At 34.7% G+C, this 20,975-nt stretch overlaps 1 protein-coding gene across 2 annotated transcripts in view; it reads left to right on the top strand.

Moving 5' to 3' along the window:
* Positions 1–20,975, top strand: part of MYOF (myoferlin) — a 313,269-nt gene that overhangs the window by 199,837 nt on the left and 92,457 nt on the right. For both annotated transcript variants that reach the window (XM_053692421.1, XM_053692420.1), the window contains 6 exons: positions 1,837–1,992; positions 4,293–4,424; positions 5,450–5,613; positions 10,382–10,496; positions 15,329–15,434; positions 17,177–17,319. In XM_053692421.1, the coding sequence (XP_053548396.1) occupies positions 1,837–1,992; positions 4,293–4,424; positions 5,450–5,613; positions 10,382–10,496; positions 15,329–15,434; positions 17,177–17,319 (816 nt within the window). The remainder of the gene's footprint in view (positions 1–1,836; positions 1,993–4,292; positions 4,425–5,449; positions 5,614–10,381; positions 10,497–15,328; positions 15,435–17,176; positions 17,320–20,975) is intronic.

The following is a 20,975-nucleotide window of genomic DNA, read 5'->3' as shown; positions in this document are numbered from 1 at the left end:
AAATATATAATAACACAACACAGAATTTATAATTAAATGAACAAAAACATTTGCTAAAACAGCATTATAAACCTAATAAAAATAAAATAAAAAAAATCACACAACACAGACTTTACTTGCATTTTTTTGCAAACAGTTCTTTCTATGCATTCAAATCTGGACTGATTTATAGACCAAAAGATCTTGTTCCTTTGAAAGCTGCTCGATAGCTCAGGTCTAGCTAGCCACACTGATTAATTTCAGCCTGCTTGTGTGCTTGGCTTGAATATCTTTGCTGCAACAAAAGCGGATAGCACCATCTACTGGATATTTTAATCGATGCACTGCTTCTCAGTGCTTTTCAATAGCAGTCACATGACTGAAAAAAAAAGGTTGTTATTCTGAAACGGCGCAAATTGAACCGTTGTAAACCGAGGGCCACCTGTATGTATATACATGTATTTGGCAATAATAAAAAAAAAACACATTGTTTTCTGTAGTGTAGCTGCCCCCCTCCTCATTTACCCCCTCCCCCTCCCAGATCACTTTCCCACCCTCTATTCCCTCCTTCCCACTTCCCTGCCGCTCTGAGTTTTTTTTCTTTCTGTAGGGTAGCGGTACCGCCCATTCCTGCCCACCCCCCTCCAGCGATGGGCCGCCCACCCGCCTCCCTCCTTACCCTCCCACACCACCAACGATTGGCACCACCACTGCCCGATGCAGAGAAGGCTACAGAGTGGCCCTCTCTGCATCAGTGACTCTGCAACAGTATTTCTGCACTGCCCCACTGCTAAAAGTAGCAAGATTGTGGCCGAGAGAAGCCCAGGAGGTGTTAATGATGCATTTAGAGCAAAGATTAGGTTGAGAATAATTTGTACATGTATTTTTAAAAATTATTTTAGTTTTTTTAAATATTAAGTTAATGTTCATAAAACAATGGGGCCGCCCTATTGTAAGTTAGATTACCCTAAGGCTAATTAGGAATGGTTATAAATGGCTTACTAGAGTGTGCAACCAATGTCTGTGTGGAATATAGCTGTGTCTGCACTTCCATGTTTAACAGAATTAAATTGCAGGAAAGAAGAACAAAATAAATAATGAAAGTACATTGCAAAGTAGTTTTTACTACAAGTAATTAAACAATTTATATTAATATTTTGATGTGTTTAAAGGGACAGTAAAGTCAAAATTAAACTTTCATGATTCAGATAGAGCATGCAATTTTAAACAACTTTCTAATTTACATGTGGTATCAAATGTGCTTAGTTCTTTTTGTATCTTTTATTGAAGAATAAAACTAGTCAGGCTCATAAGAGCTCAGGAGTGTGTACGTGTCTTTAGTACACTATGGCAGCAGTGTTTTATTTTTAGCTTTGTTATACAATGTTACAAGACACTGCTGCCATAGAGTATTAAAGACACGTGCACACTCCTGAGCTCTTATGAGCCTACCTAGTTTTACTCTCAATAAAAGATACCAAGAGAACAAAGCTAAATAGATAACAGAAGTAAAGTGGAAAGTTGTTTAAAATTGCATGCTCTATCCGAATCATAAAAGTTGAATTTTGACTTTAATGTCCCTATAAATCCTAATCACAAATACTCTTACTGATAGAAATCCCATTTAAGATGAAAAAGATTTTTGAAGCAGGATTTCTAGTTGTCATGATTTCCATTTTCTCGCATTTCCTATGAATCAAGTTTGCTTTACGACACATGGCATTTATCAATTTGCATTATTTGCCAAGCATGTCTGTACATGTAGAAGCACTATTAAAGCTTCTTTTGTAATTACTATTATTATTTTTGGATTTGATGTGATCAGAAGTATTACAGTATTTTTTTTTTACCTTCCAGCCACAAAACAGCATGCCAGATGTCATCATCTGGATGATCCGAGCTGAGAAGAGATTGGCCTATGCTAGAGTCCCAGCGAACCAAGTCCTTTATTCCACCACTTGTGAAGAGGCATGCGGAAAATACTGCGGGAAGACTCAAACTATCTATTTACAGGTAAATTCATGTGTTCTTTGCATTAATTTGTGTTGATCCACATCGCTTAGAACTGTGTTATTTTAAAATATTCAACATTTTTAAATGTATTTTTTAAAAACAAATTTGCTTTATATTAAAGCTTACCAGTTATCACACTTTTATATCTATTCTTCGAGCTTTGGCAAACTACAAGAAAGTTTAACTTAAAGGGACATGAAACACAATTTTTTTTTGTTTCATGATTCAGATAGAGCATTCAATCACAAACAACTTTCTAATTTACTACTTTTATGTAATTTTCTTCCTTTTCTTAGTGTCATTTTTAAAAAAGCTGGCAGCAGTTTTGCAAGAGCACTATATGGCAACACTATTTCCTGCCATTTAGTGCTCCAGACACCTACCTAGGTATCTCTTCAACACTGAATAACGTGAGAACAGAGTACATTTGATAATAAAAGTAATTTTTTTATTTTTATTTTTTTTTGTCTGAATCACAAAATATTTTTGGGGTTTTTTATATCCCTTTAAGGTGAATTTTAGTTGTACCCAAACCACCATTCTCATACAGTGAAAGATAGTTTGAGCCTGAAATTATTTTGGCTGTTAAGTGAAATAAGGCAGTTTTAAGTTGCCACCTCCTTTAAAGGGACAGTCAACACCAGAATTTTTGTTGCTTAAAAAGGAAGATAATCCCATATTACCCATTCCCCAGTTTTGCATAACTAACACAGTTATAATACACATTTTACCTCTGCAATTACCTTGTATCTAAGCTTCGGCTGACTGCCCTTTTATTTCAGTTATTTTGACAGACTTGCATTTTAGCCAATCCGTGCTCACTCCTAGGTCACTTGACGTGCATGAGCTCAATGTTATCTATATGAAACACGTTAACTAATGCCCTCTAGTGGTCAAAATGCATTCAGATTAGAGGCAGTCTTCAAGGTCTAAGAAATTAGCATATGAACCTCCTACGTTTTAGCTTTCAACTAAGAATACCAAGAGAACAAAGCAAAATTGGTATAAAAACTAAATTTGGAAGTTGTTTAAAATTACATGCCCTATTTAAATCATGAAAGGTTTTTTTTTTTGGACTTTCCCTTTAACAAAAGGACACATCAGTTTATGGTGTGATTTACTAAAAAATGTGACTGTAACCCTTTACTCTTATAAGAAGCTTTTAATAGTGTCTGTAGAAATGCAATACTTTCATACAAGATGTAGTTTATTTGGATTGCACATTTATAGAATGTAATATAACCAAAATATATAAACTACTCTAGAAATATTTTTCTAGAGAATCAAAGTTTGATGGTGTGTTGATTTAAAGGGATACTAAACACAATTTTTTTCTTTCATGATTCAAATAGAGCATGATATTTTAAGCAATTTTCTAATTTACTCCTATTATCATTTTTTGTTTGTTCTCTTGCTATCTTTATTTGAAAAAGCAGGAATCTAAGCTTAGGTGCCAGCCCATTTTTGGTTCAGCACCCTGGGTAGCGCCAGCTGATTGGTTTATTACAATAATGCCAGTTGTATGGATGACAGTACACTAAGAGACCATGGTGTACAATTATCAGGGTGTACTGGGGCAAGGAGTAGAGATAGCAGATAGTCCAGGGGCCTATGGATTTGCTTCTAGAATGGTTAGGTACCAAGTGCAAAAATGGATGAAATGCTCTAAAGAATTAAAGCAAAAAAAAAAAAGACTGGATTGGTAAATGTTAACTTTCCCTTTATTAGATGTCTCATTTGAATATTGGATTTGATTTGACTATAGACATTCATATGCTGATTCTCATAGACTTCAATGTAAGTCTTTTGGTAAACAATATTGAAATGCAATATTCAAATATTCCATTCAGAATTTGAATGCTGACATTCCTGGTATAAAAACATTTGAATTATAGAGCCGATGTCTAGAAGAACATTTAGTTTTACTATTAAAATTTAAAAAATTCTGATATTTTCTCTTCCATAGTCAGAAAAAGATAAAAGGAGGGTGTATAGCAACTGTAAACTTGGAAGGATGGGCAAAGAAACTTGGGAGGATGGGCAAAGTCTATAGGCGCTTTTGCAGAATAGGATTCTGGAGAAGATGTTATAGAACGTGGAATAATTAGACATGTTATTTAGGTGCCTGGTGCACAATTACGGTAGACTTCAGCCTTTTTTTTATTTTATGTTTAATTTAGCAAGACTATCGGTTATCAGAAGAATAAGCCACAATTTGAGAATGTTGTTGTACTCTGTGTTTTCAGATGATTATTGTGAATTGTTTATATATCTGTACAAACCCGTTTTTTTTTTTTTAGTATCCGATGGATAAAAACCATGGTATAAAGATTCCAGCACAGTTGAGAGTGAACATATGGCTTGGATTGTCTGCTCTTGAGAAAAAATTCAACAGCTACGCAGAAGGCACTTTCAGTGTTTACGCAGAAATGGTACAGATGATAGAAATACTTTTAAAAGAAAATATTAACACACTTAAAACCTTATATTAAAGGTTCTTAAATCAAAGTGAAAAAGTAACCCTTTGAAAACATAGCCAGCATATCCAATGTAATTATTAAAGACATTTATGATATATGTAGCTTTTAAAATAATTGTGCTTAGATCAGTAGTACAATGCATTTTAATAACCGAAAATATATTCTACCTCAATTGCATACAACAGTAGCTCCTTATGTGAACAAAAAGGCTATTATGTATTGCAGAAATGTAAGATTTCAGATTAAATTATGGCACTTGAATCCCACTAAGAGTTGAAATCTGGGAATAATATTGGGTGGGTTAGTGTTCGATCTGAAAATGATAAAGACTTTAAATACAGTTTTAAATAACTGCGCAAGACACCACTTGTTCTACAAAAATCTTAAAGACAATCCATAGATAGAATGGTAAATTGTACTCCTTAATGCCTGGATGTGAGGCTTTTTACTGCCCACCCATTTGGCATAGGTCAAAACTAGATGAACATAGAGATATATGTGCAATCATTTTTTCAGAAACCTCAGGTCAAATCCATTTTCTAGAGCAGCCACATGCGGCCCTCTTCACTAGTTTTTGCGGTTCCTGGGAGAAATAAAAACTAAGAATGTGAGCCATAGTTTGTGTGGCCCCAAGATAAAATAGAACTAAAAAAGTATGTTTTGGAGAATTAAGGTGGTTACAACTCGAAAGAGCCATTTTGAAGGGTGAACAGTAGATAGTTTACCCTGCAACCTTACCTAAATCTGGACATTTTTAGGAAATATATTATTTGTGTGTAGCCATAAGTTTTTATATGCGGCCCTAAAGAATTCTGAAATTTTGATCTGTGGCCCCTAAAGCTTCTAAAATATTGATCTGTGCTTCCCATATGTTAGGAAGTTCTTTGTTAAATCACCTTTTGTTTCTTAAAAAATCTGTAATTGTATGAGCCAGTTTGTTAAATACGGTTTGCTTTTTTTTATTATCATTGATCTAGTATGAAAATCAAGCTTTGATGTTTGGAAAATGGGGAACTACAGGTCTATTGAAGCGTCATAAATTCTCAGATGTCACAGGGACAATCAAGTTAAAAAAAGAAAGTTTTCTACCTCCAAAGGGCTGGGAGTGGGAGTATGACTGGATTGTGGACCCTGAGAGAAGGTTAGTAAAACAATGGTACCGGTTATATGCACTGGTAAACCAAAAATTGTGTGCAACTCACTTTATTCACTTTATTGCGACGGTCTGGAACTGAACCCGTAATATCACCAAGGTATGCCTGTATTTGGTGCATATGTTCATTGGTTATTCGCATTACTTTTTCAAACCTCTAGGTGTCATTACATACAAGCTAATCTTGTTCTTTCATTTGCATTCTAAATCAAGTAGTGAACTGCAATGCTATACTGAATATGTTGCATCTTTTGAAAACAATGTATATAAAGTATAATATGATAATGGGGTAATTTCTTTTGAGACACCAGTGATTAGGTAGTATCAGGCAAAACTGGAATGTTCTTAGAGACTTGGGTGGTTTTGTATAAAATGTGAAAATCACTTATTTTCTAAATAGCATATGTTCATTGTAGAGGGAATAAAACTATCTGTTTCTTCTTTATATTATGATTTTTTTTTTTTAAACTGAATCATCCAAGACACAAGGAGTTAATGTGTTCACATGTTGGAGGTATAAATGTTGTGTTGGTTTGCTATTAAAGTTTTATGCAATATAAAATTATTGCTATAATTTTGCTGGGTCACTATGTCGTACACCAGGCACAATTTAATAAATCACAACCCTTTAGCCGTAACCTAATAATGTGTAATTTTGTTGGCATTCTAAAGGGACATTGTGCTTAAAACTGTTCTGTGGTCTATAGGAAGGATACGTTTTTTTTTAAACACAGTTTTTATTGTTTGAATAAATATTAATTAAAAGCTTTTAAACCTAACAAACTGCCATTGTTGTGTACTAGAGATCTCAGTGAATATTAACAGGAAGTACGTATTTAAACCACAGAGATTTAGTAGGAATTGCACAATTGATACAGCTGTATTAGTTTCAATTTAAAAGAACAATATTCTGTAAAAAAAAAATGTTTTTCTCTTAATGTGTTTTCAATGACTTGTTATACCAGCTGCAGGGAATAAAATGTATAAGAAATTGCATTTTCAGGTTAATTTGTGTATATGAAATAGTTGGTTTTGTGCTTTGAAACCACAACCTATTGAAATGGGTTGAGCTTGCAGGTAATATCATATCTCATTATGTTATCACCTTGTGTACACACACACATTGTTACTTATCTTATATCTGTCTGTAATGTAAACCAAAACTCAATACTTACAGAGAACAATGGAAAATGTAATGCATTCCAGCAGGTAAAATGGATCATTGAGAACAATCTAAAGGGGAGAAAATATTTTGGTAAACTGTCCTTTTACATTTAATCAGATTTTACATGCAAAAAAAAAGTAATGAAGTAAGAAATAAACACGTTTAGCAACTGCTCTTTCATACTAATGAAATAAATTATTTGAGGACAGTGTCCCTTTAATGCATCACTTTGTATTAGAACTTATGTTTTGCATTAAGGCTACAGGGTGCCATTAAAGGGACATAATACTCATATGCTAAATCACTTGAAACTGATGCAGTATAACTGTAAAAAGCTGACAGGAAAATATCACCTGAGCTTCTCTATGTAAAATGGAAGATATTTTACATTAACATTTTTTTCAGCTCACAAGAGTAAGTGCTTTAATAACAGTTATACTTCAGCTACTGTACAGCTGCAAGTTACAAAAAAACAATAGCCAATCAGCATCAGAAGTCCTGAGGCCATGCTATGCTTTGCTGTGATCTCATGAGATTGAAATCTTGTGCAATTTTGTAGTCAACTTCTTTAAACTGAATAGAGAAACAACATAACTGTGCCTGCACATGTCAGATGCCTGTGTTCTATCAGACCAGCGAATTCATCAGAGTAGTGAACGGAAGTGACTTTCCATCAGCTGTCTGATAACAAACCCACACATGCGCTCCTCATTGTAGTCGCATTCACTGTTCTGATGCAACAACTCCCCCTATCATACATCCACCCTTAAATTAAACTGATGTAGCTCCAGATCTGGGCTTATACTATATACTGTATGTACCCTGACATATCAGTTTGGCAGAACATGTGCAATGTATGTGTCACGCCAATAAAGCACTTAGCTTTGTACTGGGAGGTGTGGAAGCGGAGAACAAGAACGGACAATGTTGACACATTTACCTCCTTTAATTTCATACCCCGCCACATGGCTCTGTGTGTCATACTAAGGAGGTGAATGTGTCAACATTGTCCGTTCTTGTTCTCTAAGCCACACCTCCCAGTACAAAGCTAAGCGCTTTATTGGCGTGACACATACATTGCATATGTTCTGCCAAACTGATATGTCAGGGTACATACAGTATATAGTATAAGCCCAGATCTGGAGCTACATCAGTTTAATTTAAGGGTGGATGTATGATAGGGGGAGTTGTTGTATCAGAAGAGTGAATGTTGTTCTATCAGAACAGTGAATGTGACGTAGTCGCTTTGGAATGCGACTACGAGGAGCGCATGCGTGGTATAAGTTTATCAGACAGCTGACGGAACATCACTTCCATTTTGCTACTCTGATGAATTCGCTGGTCTAATAGAATACCTGCTTCCTTAAAAGTCTTGGGACTAGTATCCTGATTGGCAACTTAAAGTCCCTTTACAAAGGGAAATTTTGAGGTAAATATCTTCCTTTTTTTACAGGTGATATTTTGTAGTCCGCTTTTTACAACTTTGCTGTATCACTTTCAAGTGCTTCAACATTTGAGTATCATGTCCTTTTAACATTCTCTAGATCACTGGTTTTCAAACCTGTCCTCGATCCTCCCTAACAGGCCAGATTGTGCGGATATCTGGACTAGATCACAGGTGAAATATTCAGCTGATAAGTAAGCAGTTATTTTACCTGCTCTCACCCAAGGTAATCCTGAATATCTTGCCTGTTAGAGAGGCCTGAGGAGAGGTTTGAAAACCAGTGCCTTAGATTGATAAGCTCTGATGGCCAGTCATGGTGTATGCACAAAAAGTGTATTTATGAAATGAAAATGCTGACTATAAATGCTTGTGCTACTCCCTATATTTTACATTTGTTTTAAAACCAGGGTAGGTAAAATCGATGATTTAAAAAAAAAAAAAAAAAAAAAATAAATTTAAATCAGATTTTATTTTTTAAATGAAATGCATTTTTTTTTTTAAATCGATCTAAAGATAATTTCTATTTAAGATACATTATAGTCTAAAGATTATTCATCCTGAAATATAGATTTGTTTTTAACTATATAGCAATATGCTGTATATTTATGTCTGTAATGTTTACATTTTTTTGCAAATGAATTCCATTAATCCGTTCACAAGGTCACACTCTCCCAGAGGTTTCTGTTACATTATTTTGGGCAATTTTTCTATCTTGAAGATGATATTGCATTTTATTGGTTTTGTATTTCTCAAAACTGTGAATTTGTGTATGCCCTTTCTTTACAGCAAAATAATTATAAAATAAACATATGTAGTTGAGAAAAAGACCTTAAAGGGACATAATCATGAATGAGAGAACTTTTGGTTTAAGATAGAGCATACAATCTTCAAATTTACTTCTATAATCCAAATTTGCTTCACTGTCTTGGTATCCTTTGTTGAAGGAGAACAATTCTCTACTGGTGCCTAGCTGAACACATTGGATGAGAATTGGAAGAAGCAGCTAGCTCACAGTAGTGCATTGCTTCTGAGCCTACCTGTGTGTGGTTTTCAACAATGGATACCAAGAAAACAAAGCCAATTATATAAGAGTAAATTGGAAAATTGTTAGAAAATTGTATGTTCTTTCTGAATCATGAAAGTTTAATTTTGATTTTACTGTCCCTTTAAAGGGACACTGAACTCAAATTTATTCTTTCGTGATTCAGATAGAGCATGAAATTTTAAGCAACTTTCTAATTTACTCCTATTATCAAATTTTCTTCTCTTGGTATCTTTATTCGAAATACAAGAATGTAAGTTTAGATGCCGGCCCATTTTTGGTGAACAACCTAGGTTGTCCTTGCTGATTGGTAGATACATTCATCCACCAATCGAAAACTGCTGTCCAGAGTTCTGAACCAAGTAAAAAAGCTTAGATGCCTTTTTCAAATAAAGATAGCAAGAGAACAAAGAAACATTGATAATAGGAGTAAATTAGAAAGTTGCTTAAAATTGCATGCTCTTTCTGAATCACAAAAGAAAAAAATTGGGTTCAGTGTCCCTTTAATACCATTGGTCCCCTGCAGATCTTTGTACACAGAATCGACCCATAATAAGTTTCAAGAAGTTCACTAATTGTTTAGAGTGGAATAGATCTGCACAAGGACCTAAGTGTTAGGGAGAGGCAAACATTAAAAATAAAATATCATGTTATTGTTTTAGTTAAAACTATTAAAATTGTTAATATTAAGGCAATCATTTTTCTCCTTCCAATGAAGTACAGCTGAAAAGTAATACGAATCAACATATTAAACTGGAGATAGTTCACCTCCCAATAATTTCATTCATTTAAGTGATCTATCTATGTATATCTAATGCTATATAACCACATCAGTAATAGTCTGATATAACTGAAAAAATAATCTGAAAAGTTATTATTCTAAATATGAAAACCATGATTTAAATAGATTTAAATCAGTCTTACTGTTTGAAATCGTGAATTCACTATGAATTAATTGATAACTGGTTTCATCTTATATTTCACCAATTTTATGGCCAAGCATTTTATCCACATAAGAAGAAAGATGTTTTTTTTCATGTAGTTGTTTATTTTTATGAATTAATGTCCAGTTGTAGTGAACATGAATATCTCTTGTACCCCATAGCTTGCTGACAGAAGCAGATGCCGGCCACAGCGAATTTACAGATGAAGTATATCAAAATGAAAGCAGATATCCTGGTGGTGAATGGAAACAGGCAGAAGAAACATATACCGATGCTGTAAGTCTTCTATAGTTAGCAGTTTTGCAGTCTAGTTGTTTAGCTTTATAAGGGTTCCTCAATAAATGTCATATACATCTGTTCTTTTGGGGAAAACAGAGAAAGATATTGTGGTTTCTACTAGGACTAGTTAATAGTACTATATCTATACTATAATTGCATTTGTAATGTCCGTCGGCAGTTGCACACGCATCCTCAAAGGAATGTTGGCAGTGCAAGGCCGCCAACACAATGTTGACTGCGTGCGCAGCTAACAGAATTGCTGCATCCAAGTGGCCTGCCATTTTCGGAATCCACCGGGATGCAGCGAAGGCAAACGGAGCATTACAAAAAAAAAAAAAGCTTGCAGAATGAAAAAAACACCTTACCGCCCGCAATAAGTATTTAAAAAAAAAAAAATGTAACCGCTCGTACGAAGTATTAAGAAAAAAAATAAACTAACCGCCCGCACAAAGTATTAAGAGAAAAAAACTACCTAATACATCTATTAACCCCTAAACCGCCAACCCCCCACAACGCATTAAACCTAATTTACCTATTAACTCCTACACCGCCAACCCCCACAACGCAAAAAACTAATTTAATGACTAAGCACCCTAAACTAAAAACCATTACAAAAAATAAAAAAGGCTTACATTACAGAAAATAAAAAAAATAAACCTAATCCCTATGAAAATAAAAAAGCCCCCCTCCCAATAAAAACACCCCCTAATCTAATGCTAAACTACCAATAGCCCTTAAAAGGGCTTTTTGTAGGGGATTGCCCTACACAGCTCTTTTACATTTAAAATAAACACCCCACCCACCAACCCCCCCCCAAAATAAAAAAACATAACACTTATAAACCTAAACTACCCATTGCCCCTAAAGGGGCATTTGTATGGGCATTCAGCTCTTTTGAGATTTGCCAAAAAAAAAAACTAATCTAAAAAAACAACCCCCCCCCCCAAAAAAAACCCCAAAAACTAACTTTAAAGCCCCAAATAGGTATTCACGGTTTCAGAAGTCCGACAGAGAAGGTCTACTTCCAGGCGGGTCCATCATCTTCATCCACAGCAAAGGCGGCGTGGAGCGGTCTTCCTAAAAGTGGCGATCCTCTGCGGCAGTCAGCAGCGGTGGCGCTCCCCGGCAAAGGCGTGGAGGTTCCTCTTCATGCGATCGTCCGCGGCACACTGAAGAAAGAATTCAAGGTACTCCATATTTATTGGGGTACCTTGAATTCCTATTGGCTGAAATTTTCAATTTCAGCCAATAGGATGAGAGCTACTGAAATCTTATTGGCTGATTTGAACAGCCAATAGGATTTCAGTAGCTCTCATTCAATTGGCTGTTTTGAAAAATTCAGCAGCCAATAGAATGAGAGCTACCGAAATCTTATTGGCTGATTTGAACAGCCAACAGGATTTTAGTAGCTCTAATCCTATTGGCTGTTTTGAAAAATCCAGCCAATAGGAATGCAAGGTGCCCCAAATTGATTGCGGTACCTTGCATTCAATATTCAATATACCACAGATATCGGATGAAGAGGAGCCTCCATGTCGCCAAGGACCGCTGCTGCCTATGACTGCCACCGAGGATCGCCACATCTGGGAAGACCGCTCCGGACCTCCGTGCCACCTTCGCTGTGGATGAAGATGATGGACCTGCCTGGAAGAAGACCTTCTGAAACCGTGAGTACCTATTTGAGGCTTTAGTGTTAGTTTTTTTTTTTTTTTGGGGGGGGGGGTTGTTTTTTAGAAAAGGTTTTTTTGGGGGCAAATCTTGAAAGAGCTAAATGCCCTTTTTAGGGCAGTTAAAAAGAGCTGAATGTTCTTTTAAGGGCAATGCCCATACAAATGCCCTTTTCAGGGCAATAGGTAAATTAGGTTTATTAGTGTTAGTTTTTTTTATTTTGGGGAGTTTGGTGGGTGGGGGGTTTTACGCTTAGGGGGGACTTTGTTTATTTTTTATGTAAAAGAGCTGTTAAACTTAGGGCAATGCCCTACAAAAAAACCTTTTAAGGGCAATTGGTAGTTTAGTATTAGATTAGAGGGTGTTTTTATTTTGGGGGATTTTTTATTTTTATAGCGGTATTAGTTTGTTTTATTGTATTATTTTTGATAGCTTTGTTTTTTTTCTGTATTTCTATTTTTTATTTTTGTAGCTTAGGGTTTGTATTTACAACACATAGACTGCCCTCTGGGCAGGCTTAAAAACTAGTTTTCCATAAGGCACATTTACTAGTACATCTAAATCTTAAAAATACATACAAAAGTCTAGAACTGTTTTTAATAAAAAATATTCACTGCATGTGTTGGTTTGCAAAGTGCCCCAGTCTTGCTTGCAGTCAAGGAGATAATACACGTTTAATAATCTATTTAATATAAAAGATCTATCTGTCTATCTGTTTCTCACCCTTTCAGTAACACTATATTTTGGCAATTTTTTTTTTACAAAATTCCAGCAATTTTTAGGTTGCTCTATATATGAGTGCATTAAACACCTGTTTCTTTTGTGTAAAACATTTGAATATACATTTGCCTAATAATATGTTACACTGCATGTGTGCACATAACTTTAGGTTTTTAAAAGATAACCATTGGGAAATACTTTTGTTCTCTATATAGCATCCTTAAAGGGACAGTCAATTAAAAATTAAACTTTCATGATTCAGATAGGGCATGCGATTTTAAACAACTTTCCAATTTGCTTTTATCATCAAATTTGCTTTGTTCCTTTGGCATTCTTTGTTGTTGAAGGCCGTATCTTATCTCAGTGCATTTTAAGTTTTTTTTACTGTTAGGCAGTGCTAGTTCCTGTGTGTCATATAGATAATATTATTCTCACTCCCGTGGAGTTATTTATGAGTCAGCACAGAATGGCTTAAATGCAAGTCTGTCAAAATAACTGAGATAAGGGGTTAGTCTGCAGAGGCTTAGATACCAAGGTAATCACAGAGGTAAAAAGTGTATTAATATAACAGTGTTGGTTATGCAAAACGGGGGGAAATAAAGGGATTTATCTAGCTTTTTAAACCAACATTTTCAAGTAGACTGTCTCTTTAAAAGGAAATGAGACATTTTTAAATTGTATTATACTTTTATTATATATTTTACTCCCTTTTCCTGTAATTAAATTCTGAAAATTAAAAGTGTATACTCCAGACTTTACAAGCCTAACCTGCAAGATATATGTTTGTAACTGACTCCAGCAGAGGTGCAACCTTTGCTAACAAATTGACAGTGGCAAGCATTGATTACTCCAGTAACAAATCTGGATTGACTTCTCAAATAATGCAGTTGGTGGGTAGAGCTTGTTTATTGCAGCAAACAAGGTGTTAATATATTCACACTTAGCTGGTATGTTAAAAGGACAGTAGACACTAGACATGTGCATTCGTTTTCAGACCAATGTACATTCATACCGAAAATCGCATATTTATTTGTTTTCGTAAACTGAAACAAATATCTGAATTAATCCACCAATTAAATTTAAAGATAGCCAAAAAAATACTGACGAAATTTGTCAAGATTAATGTTTACCCTAACGCGCTCTGGAGAGCGCACTAACCCAATCCGCTTCTTGCCAGGTCCCTGGCCATGATAACAGGAGGCTAAGCTCACTCGGCACCCAGGACCTGCAGGAGCCGAACTGCTAAGCCTACTGTTAGCGCGACCAGGGCTCTGGCAAGAAGAGGATTGGGTTAGTGCACTCTACAGAGCACATTTAGGTAATTATTGTAGCTACACATTAACTTTTCACCTGTAGCTTTTAATGAAAACTAATGTAAATGTTAAACAAAAGTTTGATTTTCGTTTTAAAATAAACAAAATATGGACAGTGTAGGGAACTAATATTCAGGGAAATTTCCTTGAATATTCATTACAAAAATGTTATCCAAATGATTTTTTTTTTAGCAAAGTAACATCCTTTTTACTGCAATTATTTATCAACAGCCAAACTCCACCCACTGTTTGTCTTATTTGAAGAGCCAGTCCAGGCTTTTGTCCACAGACAACAAGGCTAACCCCAGCTATAATGTTAGTATAGAGTGCATTGTTTTGCAGTTGTTAAGCCAATTAGGAACACACATGTAGCAGGGTTAGCCTTGATAAGTCAGCAGGGTGCAGTTTAAGTTCTGGGAATTAGAAATTGCTCAATTTTCAGAGCTAAATTTCATGAAAGGGGGCAAAATAAATTAATAAAAGTATAAAACCGTTTATATACAAATACCACGGTGCTTAAAGAGTACTTAGTACTTAAAGGGACACTAAACCCAATGTTTTTCTTTAATGATTCAGATAGATCATACAATTTTAAGCAACTTTCTAATTTACTCTTATCACATTTTCTGCCTTCTCTTGCTATCTTTATTTAAAAAGCAGGAATGTAAAGCTTAGGAGCTTGCCCATTTTAGGTTTAGCACCCTGGATAGCGCTTGCTTATTGGTGGCTACATTTAGCCACCAATAAGCAAGCATAATTCAGGTTCTGAACCAAAACTGGGCTGGCTCCTAAGCTTTACATTCCTGCTTTTTAAATAAAGATGGCAATAGAACGAATAAAAAAGTATAATAGGAGTAAATTAGAAAGTTACTTAAAATTGCATGCTCTATTTTAATTATGAAAGAAAAAATGTTGGTTCATTGTCCCTTTAAGGACTGAAGTAGAAAATATTGCTCTATATAAATATATTAAACAAAAGATTGGATTTTCATAAATATAAGTTAAAACTGTATCCTTTTTAGAGTGGTATATAAGTAATAGCATATGTATATTATGTAGTTACCAGTAAGAACATAAATGCTTTCACATCTTCCTCTCTTTTTAATGCAATATTATCATTTATTCTAGTATGGAGAAAAGGCTGCTTCACCTGGAGAGATCGATTGCCCAAATGGATGGATGTGGGAAGATGATGCTTGGATCTATGATATAAACAGAGCCGTAGATGAAAAGGGTATCACTTTATATACTGTGCTTCGCAAAATAAAGTTAGGCCAGATTATGAGTGAAGCTCAAATGTTTGCAGACGAGCGACAAGGGGTTTATCGCAGGTGTTTGCACTCATCGGGTTTACCGCTGGTATTACGAGTTGAAAGTAAACGTGAGCGCAATCGCGATTTAGACTAGAATGATTACTGTGACTTTAGAGTTCTGGTTAACTGTTTTTTTGCTAAACTAAAAAGTTGCATAAAAACATGAAAAATACATTACAAACTAAATTTACACTCTTAATAACACCATCTAATACAAAGTATTTAGTATTTATACATAGATATTCCTATATATATATCTGTATATATCTATACCTATATATAATCATTTATAAATATGTATAAATATATATTGTTCCAAAATACCATCAGATATATGTAAAAATATTGATTTATGATTAAATAGAATATGTTCTATGTGAAGAACATTGGAATGTGAATTATTCATATTTTCACGTTTGGTTAGCGCACTTGAGAATATGCGATTGGGTTTGCACGCAAGTAGGGTCTTTTTTTTTTTTTCCACTTTTTTTTTTTCACTTTTTTTTTCTCCATTGACTTCTCTGGAAGGATATATGAACACGCACGTGATTTTGTGAGTTTGGCTTTTTGCGCTCGTCGGTTTACTTTCAACACATAATATGAGTGCAACCCGATGCGCGCACAAAGCTTGCTTCTAGTGCAGATAACGATCAAGCAGGAGGGTTAATTAGCGCTCCACTTGTAATCTGGCCTTTAGAAGGTTGTGGTTGGTGACAATTTATTATAGTAAAAAAGTTTAAAGAAAAATGTGTCTGGTGTTGGAAATGAATCCAGTGGTGCAATATAAATACGGAAGTCTGATATTTTTCATGTCTAATGTACACAACACTTGGATTAATGCATAGAAACAAAACTTACATAGCTGCATTAATCCCCATTGGTAGCCATGGGCAAACCTTTATAAATATCACTGGAGCATAGTTTAAACAAAGAATAGATCTTTCACGTTTTGGGGTACCTTTTTGTTTAATCAACAAAGAAATTGAAAGCATTATGTGGAGGTGTTTTAGTTCAATAAGGTTAAAGGGACGGGAAACCCCAACATATTTTCTTCCATGATTTGGATAGCACATAGAATTTTAAACAACTTTCCAATTTGCTTTAATTATCAAATTTGCTTCATTATCTTGTTATCCTTTGCTGAAGGTACAGCATTGCACTACTAGCAGCTAGCTGAACTTATCTAGCTAGACAAACTTATCTAGCTAGCCAATCACAAGAGACAAATATGTGCAGGCACCAATTAGCAGCAGCTCCCACTAGTGTATGATATGTGCGTATTCATTTTCAACTGGGGATACCATGCACATTTAAAAATAGAAGTGAATTTGAAAGTGTCTTAAAATGACATGCTCTATCTGAATCATGCAAGTTCAATTTTGACTTTCCTATCCCTTTAAGATCTACTGGGAAAATGTAGTTTCAAACATTTATGGCCTGATGATCAAAACCAGCATTGAGAGAAATCGTGTAACATTTTGGACTTATTTTGAGCATTTTTGTGCAATGTATATATGTTGGCTTCATACCTAAAACCCTGCATAGAAAGATAAACCCTTCTCAAGCTAAAATTCTTGAGGGACCTCACAGTACTATGGAGATGTTTTAGATAATCTCACCAGAGAACTTTACGTTATCGGGCTCTCTGTCATATTTCCTTTAGGTTGGGAATATGGGATCACTATTCCTCCTGATAGTAAACCCAAATCTTGGGTAGCAGCTGAGAAAATGTATCACACTCACAGACGCAGACGATTAGTGCGAAAGAGAAAGAAAGATCCAAAATTCACCTCTTCCTCTACAAAGGTAAGACCTCTTCATATCCGTGATTCTTACACATAAAAATCAGCACATTTCTGTTGTATAAATAGAAGATACACACCATGAGAATATATTCTAATTTTAATAGATGACTTAAATCTTTGAATAGAAACATATTTGCAATATACATATATCGGCAAAAATGCCTTTTAGAAAAAGTAATCAATGCTTTAGTGTTATCATTTTTCCTTGCATGTGCATGTGGAGCATACCTAGATATTCTCAGTGCATCAGTATTGTAACTACTGCAGCTGCTCAGACAGTAAGTGGGGCTTGTATCGTGTCAGCAATTGACAAATTAAGTCATTACCAGATGATACAAGCAGCTTAGGATCTATGAGCATATGCTGTGTTTAAAATGCTGGTGCACGGTACATACTTCAAGGGATATTCCAGCCAAAATGGGAATCCACATGGATGCATTTCAGTTTGGAATAGAAGCATTTTTGTAATATACATGTATTAGCAAAAATGCTTCTAATAAAAGCTATAGCAGTTTCAAAAGTGTATTTAAGTATGCACCATGCACCAGCATTTTCAACACAGCACTAGCTCAAAGAGCCTAAGGTGCTTGTATCATCTGGTAATGACTCAATTTGTTAATTGCTGACATGATACAAGCCCCAGTGGCACTCTAAACAGCTGCATTATTTAAAATGCTGATGAACTGAGAATATCTAGCTATGCTTCACATGCACGTGCAGATAAAAATGCTAACACTAAAACAGTAATAACTTTTACTGGAAGCGTTTTTGCCAATACAAGTATATTGCAAATATGTTTCTAAACAAATATGTAATTTATCCACGTGCATTTAAATTTTGACTAGAATGTCCCTTTAAATACATTTTTGAAACCGCTATAGCTTGTATTCAAAGCTTTTTCTCTTATACATGTATATTACAAAACTGTTTCTATTCAAAACTGAAGTACATTCATGTGAATTCCAATTTTTGCTAGAATATCCCTTTAACTCATAATATTGCCATAGAATGCATTTTCTGAATAAATATCTAAAGTTAAATACAAAAAACTGCTTTTACCTTCTATAGCAGGGACCCTTTACTGGGTTGCAACACCATTCTTAAAGGGACACTGAACCCAACATTTTTCTTTTGTAATTCAGATAGAGCATGAATTTTTAAGCAACTTTCTAATTTACTCCTATTATCAAATTTTCTTTATTCTCTTGGTATCTTTATTTGAAATGCAAGAATCTAAGTTTAGATGCCGGCCCATTCTGGGGAACAACCTGGGTTGTCCTTGCTGATTGGTGGAAAAAATCCATCCACCAATCAAAAAGTGCTGTCCAGAGTTCTTAACCCAAAAAAGCTTAGATGGCTTTTATTTCAAATAAAGATAGCAAGAGAACGAAGAAAAATTGATAATAGGAGTAAATTAGAAAGTTGCTTAAAATTGCATGCTCTATCTGAATCACAAAAGAAAAAAATTGGGTTCAGTGTCCCTTTAATTGGACATAATTTGTGTGTTATATGAGAGTGTGTGGTGTGTATGTGTTATTATTACCTACTACAATCAGGTATAAGGTACACACATTTTACACACTTTGCCAAAAAATTGCATCTGTCTTGTTGTATATTACTTCCGAAATTTTCCAAGCATAAAAATATGGTTGCAAAGGTAAGTGGTGGTATGGCACTGGGTCTTGGTAAAAAAAAGTTTGAAGAACCCTGTTCTATAGATACTGTAGATTTCTAAAAGCTATATAGGGAGGCTATATATTTTAGTATTTCTGATTTTCATATTAATTTAGAGCAGGGTTAATTTTATTTTCTCTTTGTGTTTCTCTTTCTTAAACGTGCTCTTATAGACAGCTGTAGTTTTGGTAGCTTAAAATCCTGCTTTTTCTAAGGCAAATTAAGAAGTACAAAATGTTTTTGCAGAGTTTTGTTTTTATTGGAGATTCCAATCACAACATATCCTGAATATAGATTTATGTATTTTATAGAGATAGTATTGATATTTTTATGCTATTACATTAAACACTCTACATTAAAAAATAAAGCATGCAGAAATGTGGAATTGAAAAAAATCGAAATAGAGGATTACATTTTTAGTTCAGGCAATCACTAGATAAGATCATCTGCATAAAGAGCTTGTTTATGAATACATAAAACCTTTTTTTAATATATGCCAAGTGTACATGTCTTTATCTTAATATGAAATGAAATACAACTCTACAAATTATTGTAAGTCAGGATAGCTGGCTCATATGATGAGTGTCACAAGCTAGAAAACCTAATAAAAGAGATTAGAACATTTTTTCATATACTTACCTAGAAAAAGATTTACAGACCATGTAATTTTAAAGTGATGGTAAATCCTAGAGTTTGTGAAACGCTAGGATTTACCAGTGCAACAAATAAAGGGGGCTTTCAGTCATGATGTATAAAATACTTCATGCTGAAAGTTACTTTATTTGTGTGCAGTGTTCACCGTGCTGGGGGCCTCAGGCTGCCCACGGCAGAACGCTATTTTTTCAATGAGGTGACATTTCCACCTCTTAGCCAAAAGCCATGCAGCTGAGCTGGCATTATGCCGGATAGCTAGCACGCTATTGGCTAAGATCACCCTCACTGGGTGCCGTGGGTGGCCTGGGGCACTCAGCTCGGCGAACACTGCAGACAAATAAAGGAACTTTCAGCATGTAATATTTTTTAGTTCATGACTGAAAATCCCCTTAATTTGTTGCACTGGTAAATCCTAGCATTTCAAAAACGCTAGGGTTTACAATCACTTTAAGTATTCTTTTGACGGCAATGTATTGCATTTAAATGTGTTGCAGCCAAGAATTTAAAGTGAAAGTAAACTTAGCAAGTTCATTGTATTTAAACCTGGAGGAACACCTTGGAGGTTGATTTCTGCTACCGATTTTTGTTTACAAAGCTTTTCTTTTGGCGTTACTGCAGTATTTAAATTTTTAGTATAGGTTGAGGGTTCAACAGGAACATTTGCTATTTGAAATGTAAAAATAAAGGTAAATGAGCAGGTAAATGGATACAGTATTTGGCAGTGCACTAAAGGGGAGAAAACTTAAACATATATACTGTCCCTTTAAGGACATTTCTAGTTATCAAATGCCGTGTAGCAAACTAGGAAAAGCAAATTTTGATATGTTTTAAAAAACAGTGTGGGTTTTATTGATTGCTTTGAATTATATTTTCATTTTTATATTTCTCATAGTATGCCTAAAAAAATAAATAAGGGAAATTAAGTGATAAATACTTAGAATAATGCAAGTGTTTATTTGAAAAATTATTTTGTGTGTTCACTTGGTGGAAATTTGAAACTTAAATTATGCACTTTTCACTAATGTTTGAATGTGTTGGGATTAAAATGACATATAAAGACAATAACAAAATGCTTTCATTCATTATTGAGTGTTTAGAAGTGTTTTTGACACTCACAAAAGTGTAGCACATTCTTGTTGCTAAGCAAGGCATTGCTGGTGAGCTGATCACGAAAAGCATATGTACGTAGCAGGCTGTGGCCGGCTCATTAGAATGCCTTGTGCATGAGTATAATAGTTTTTTTAACCTGTTGTGGTGGTTTAAAAAATAAGTGAAGGGACCTTTAGGCAAAAACGAAATGTTATGATTTTGAGCATTTTTTCGTTGCAT

The sequence above is a fragment of the Bombina bombina genome, chromosome 9 (assembly GCF_027579735.1).
Source record: "Bombina bombina isolate aBomBom1 chromosome 9, aBomBom1.pri, whole genome shotgun sequence".
In the NCBI taxonomy this organism is placed as follows: domain Eukaryota; kingdom Metazoa; phylum Chordata; class Amphibia; order Anura; family Bombinatoridae; genus Bombina; species Bombina bombina.
The sequence above is the reverse complement of the archived record's forward strand: the minus strand, read 5'-3'. Positions and strand labels throughout refer to the sequence as shown.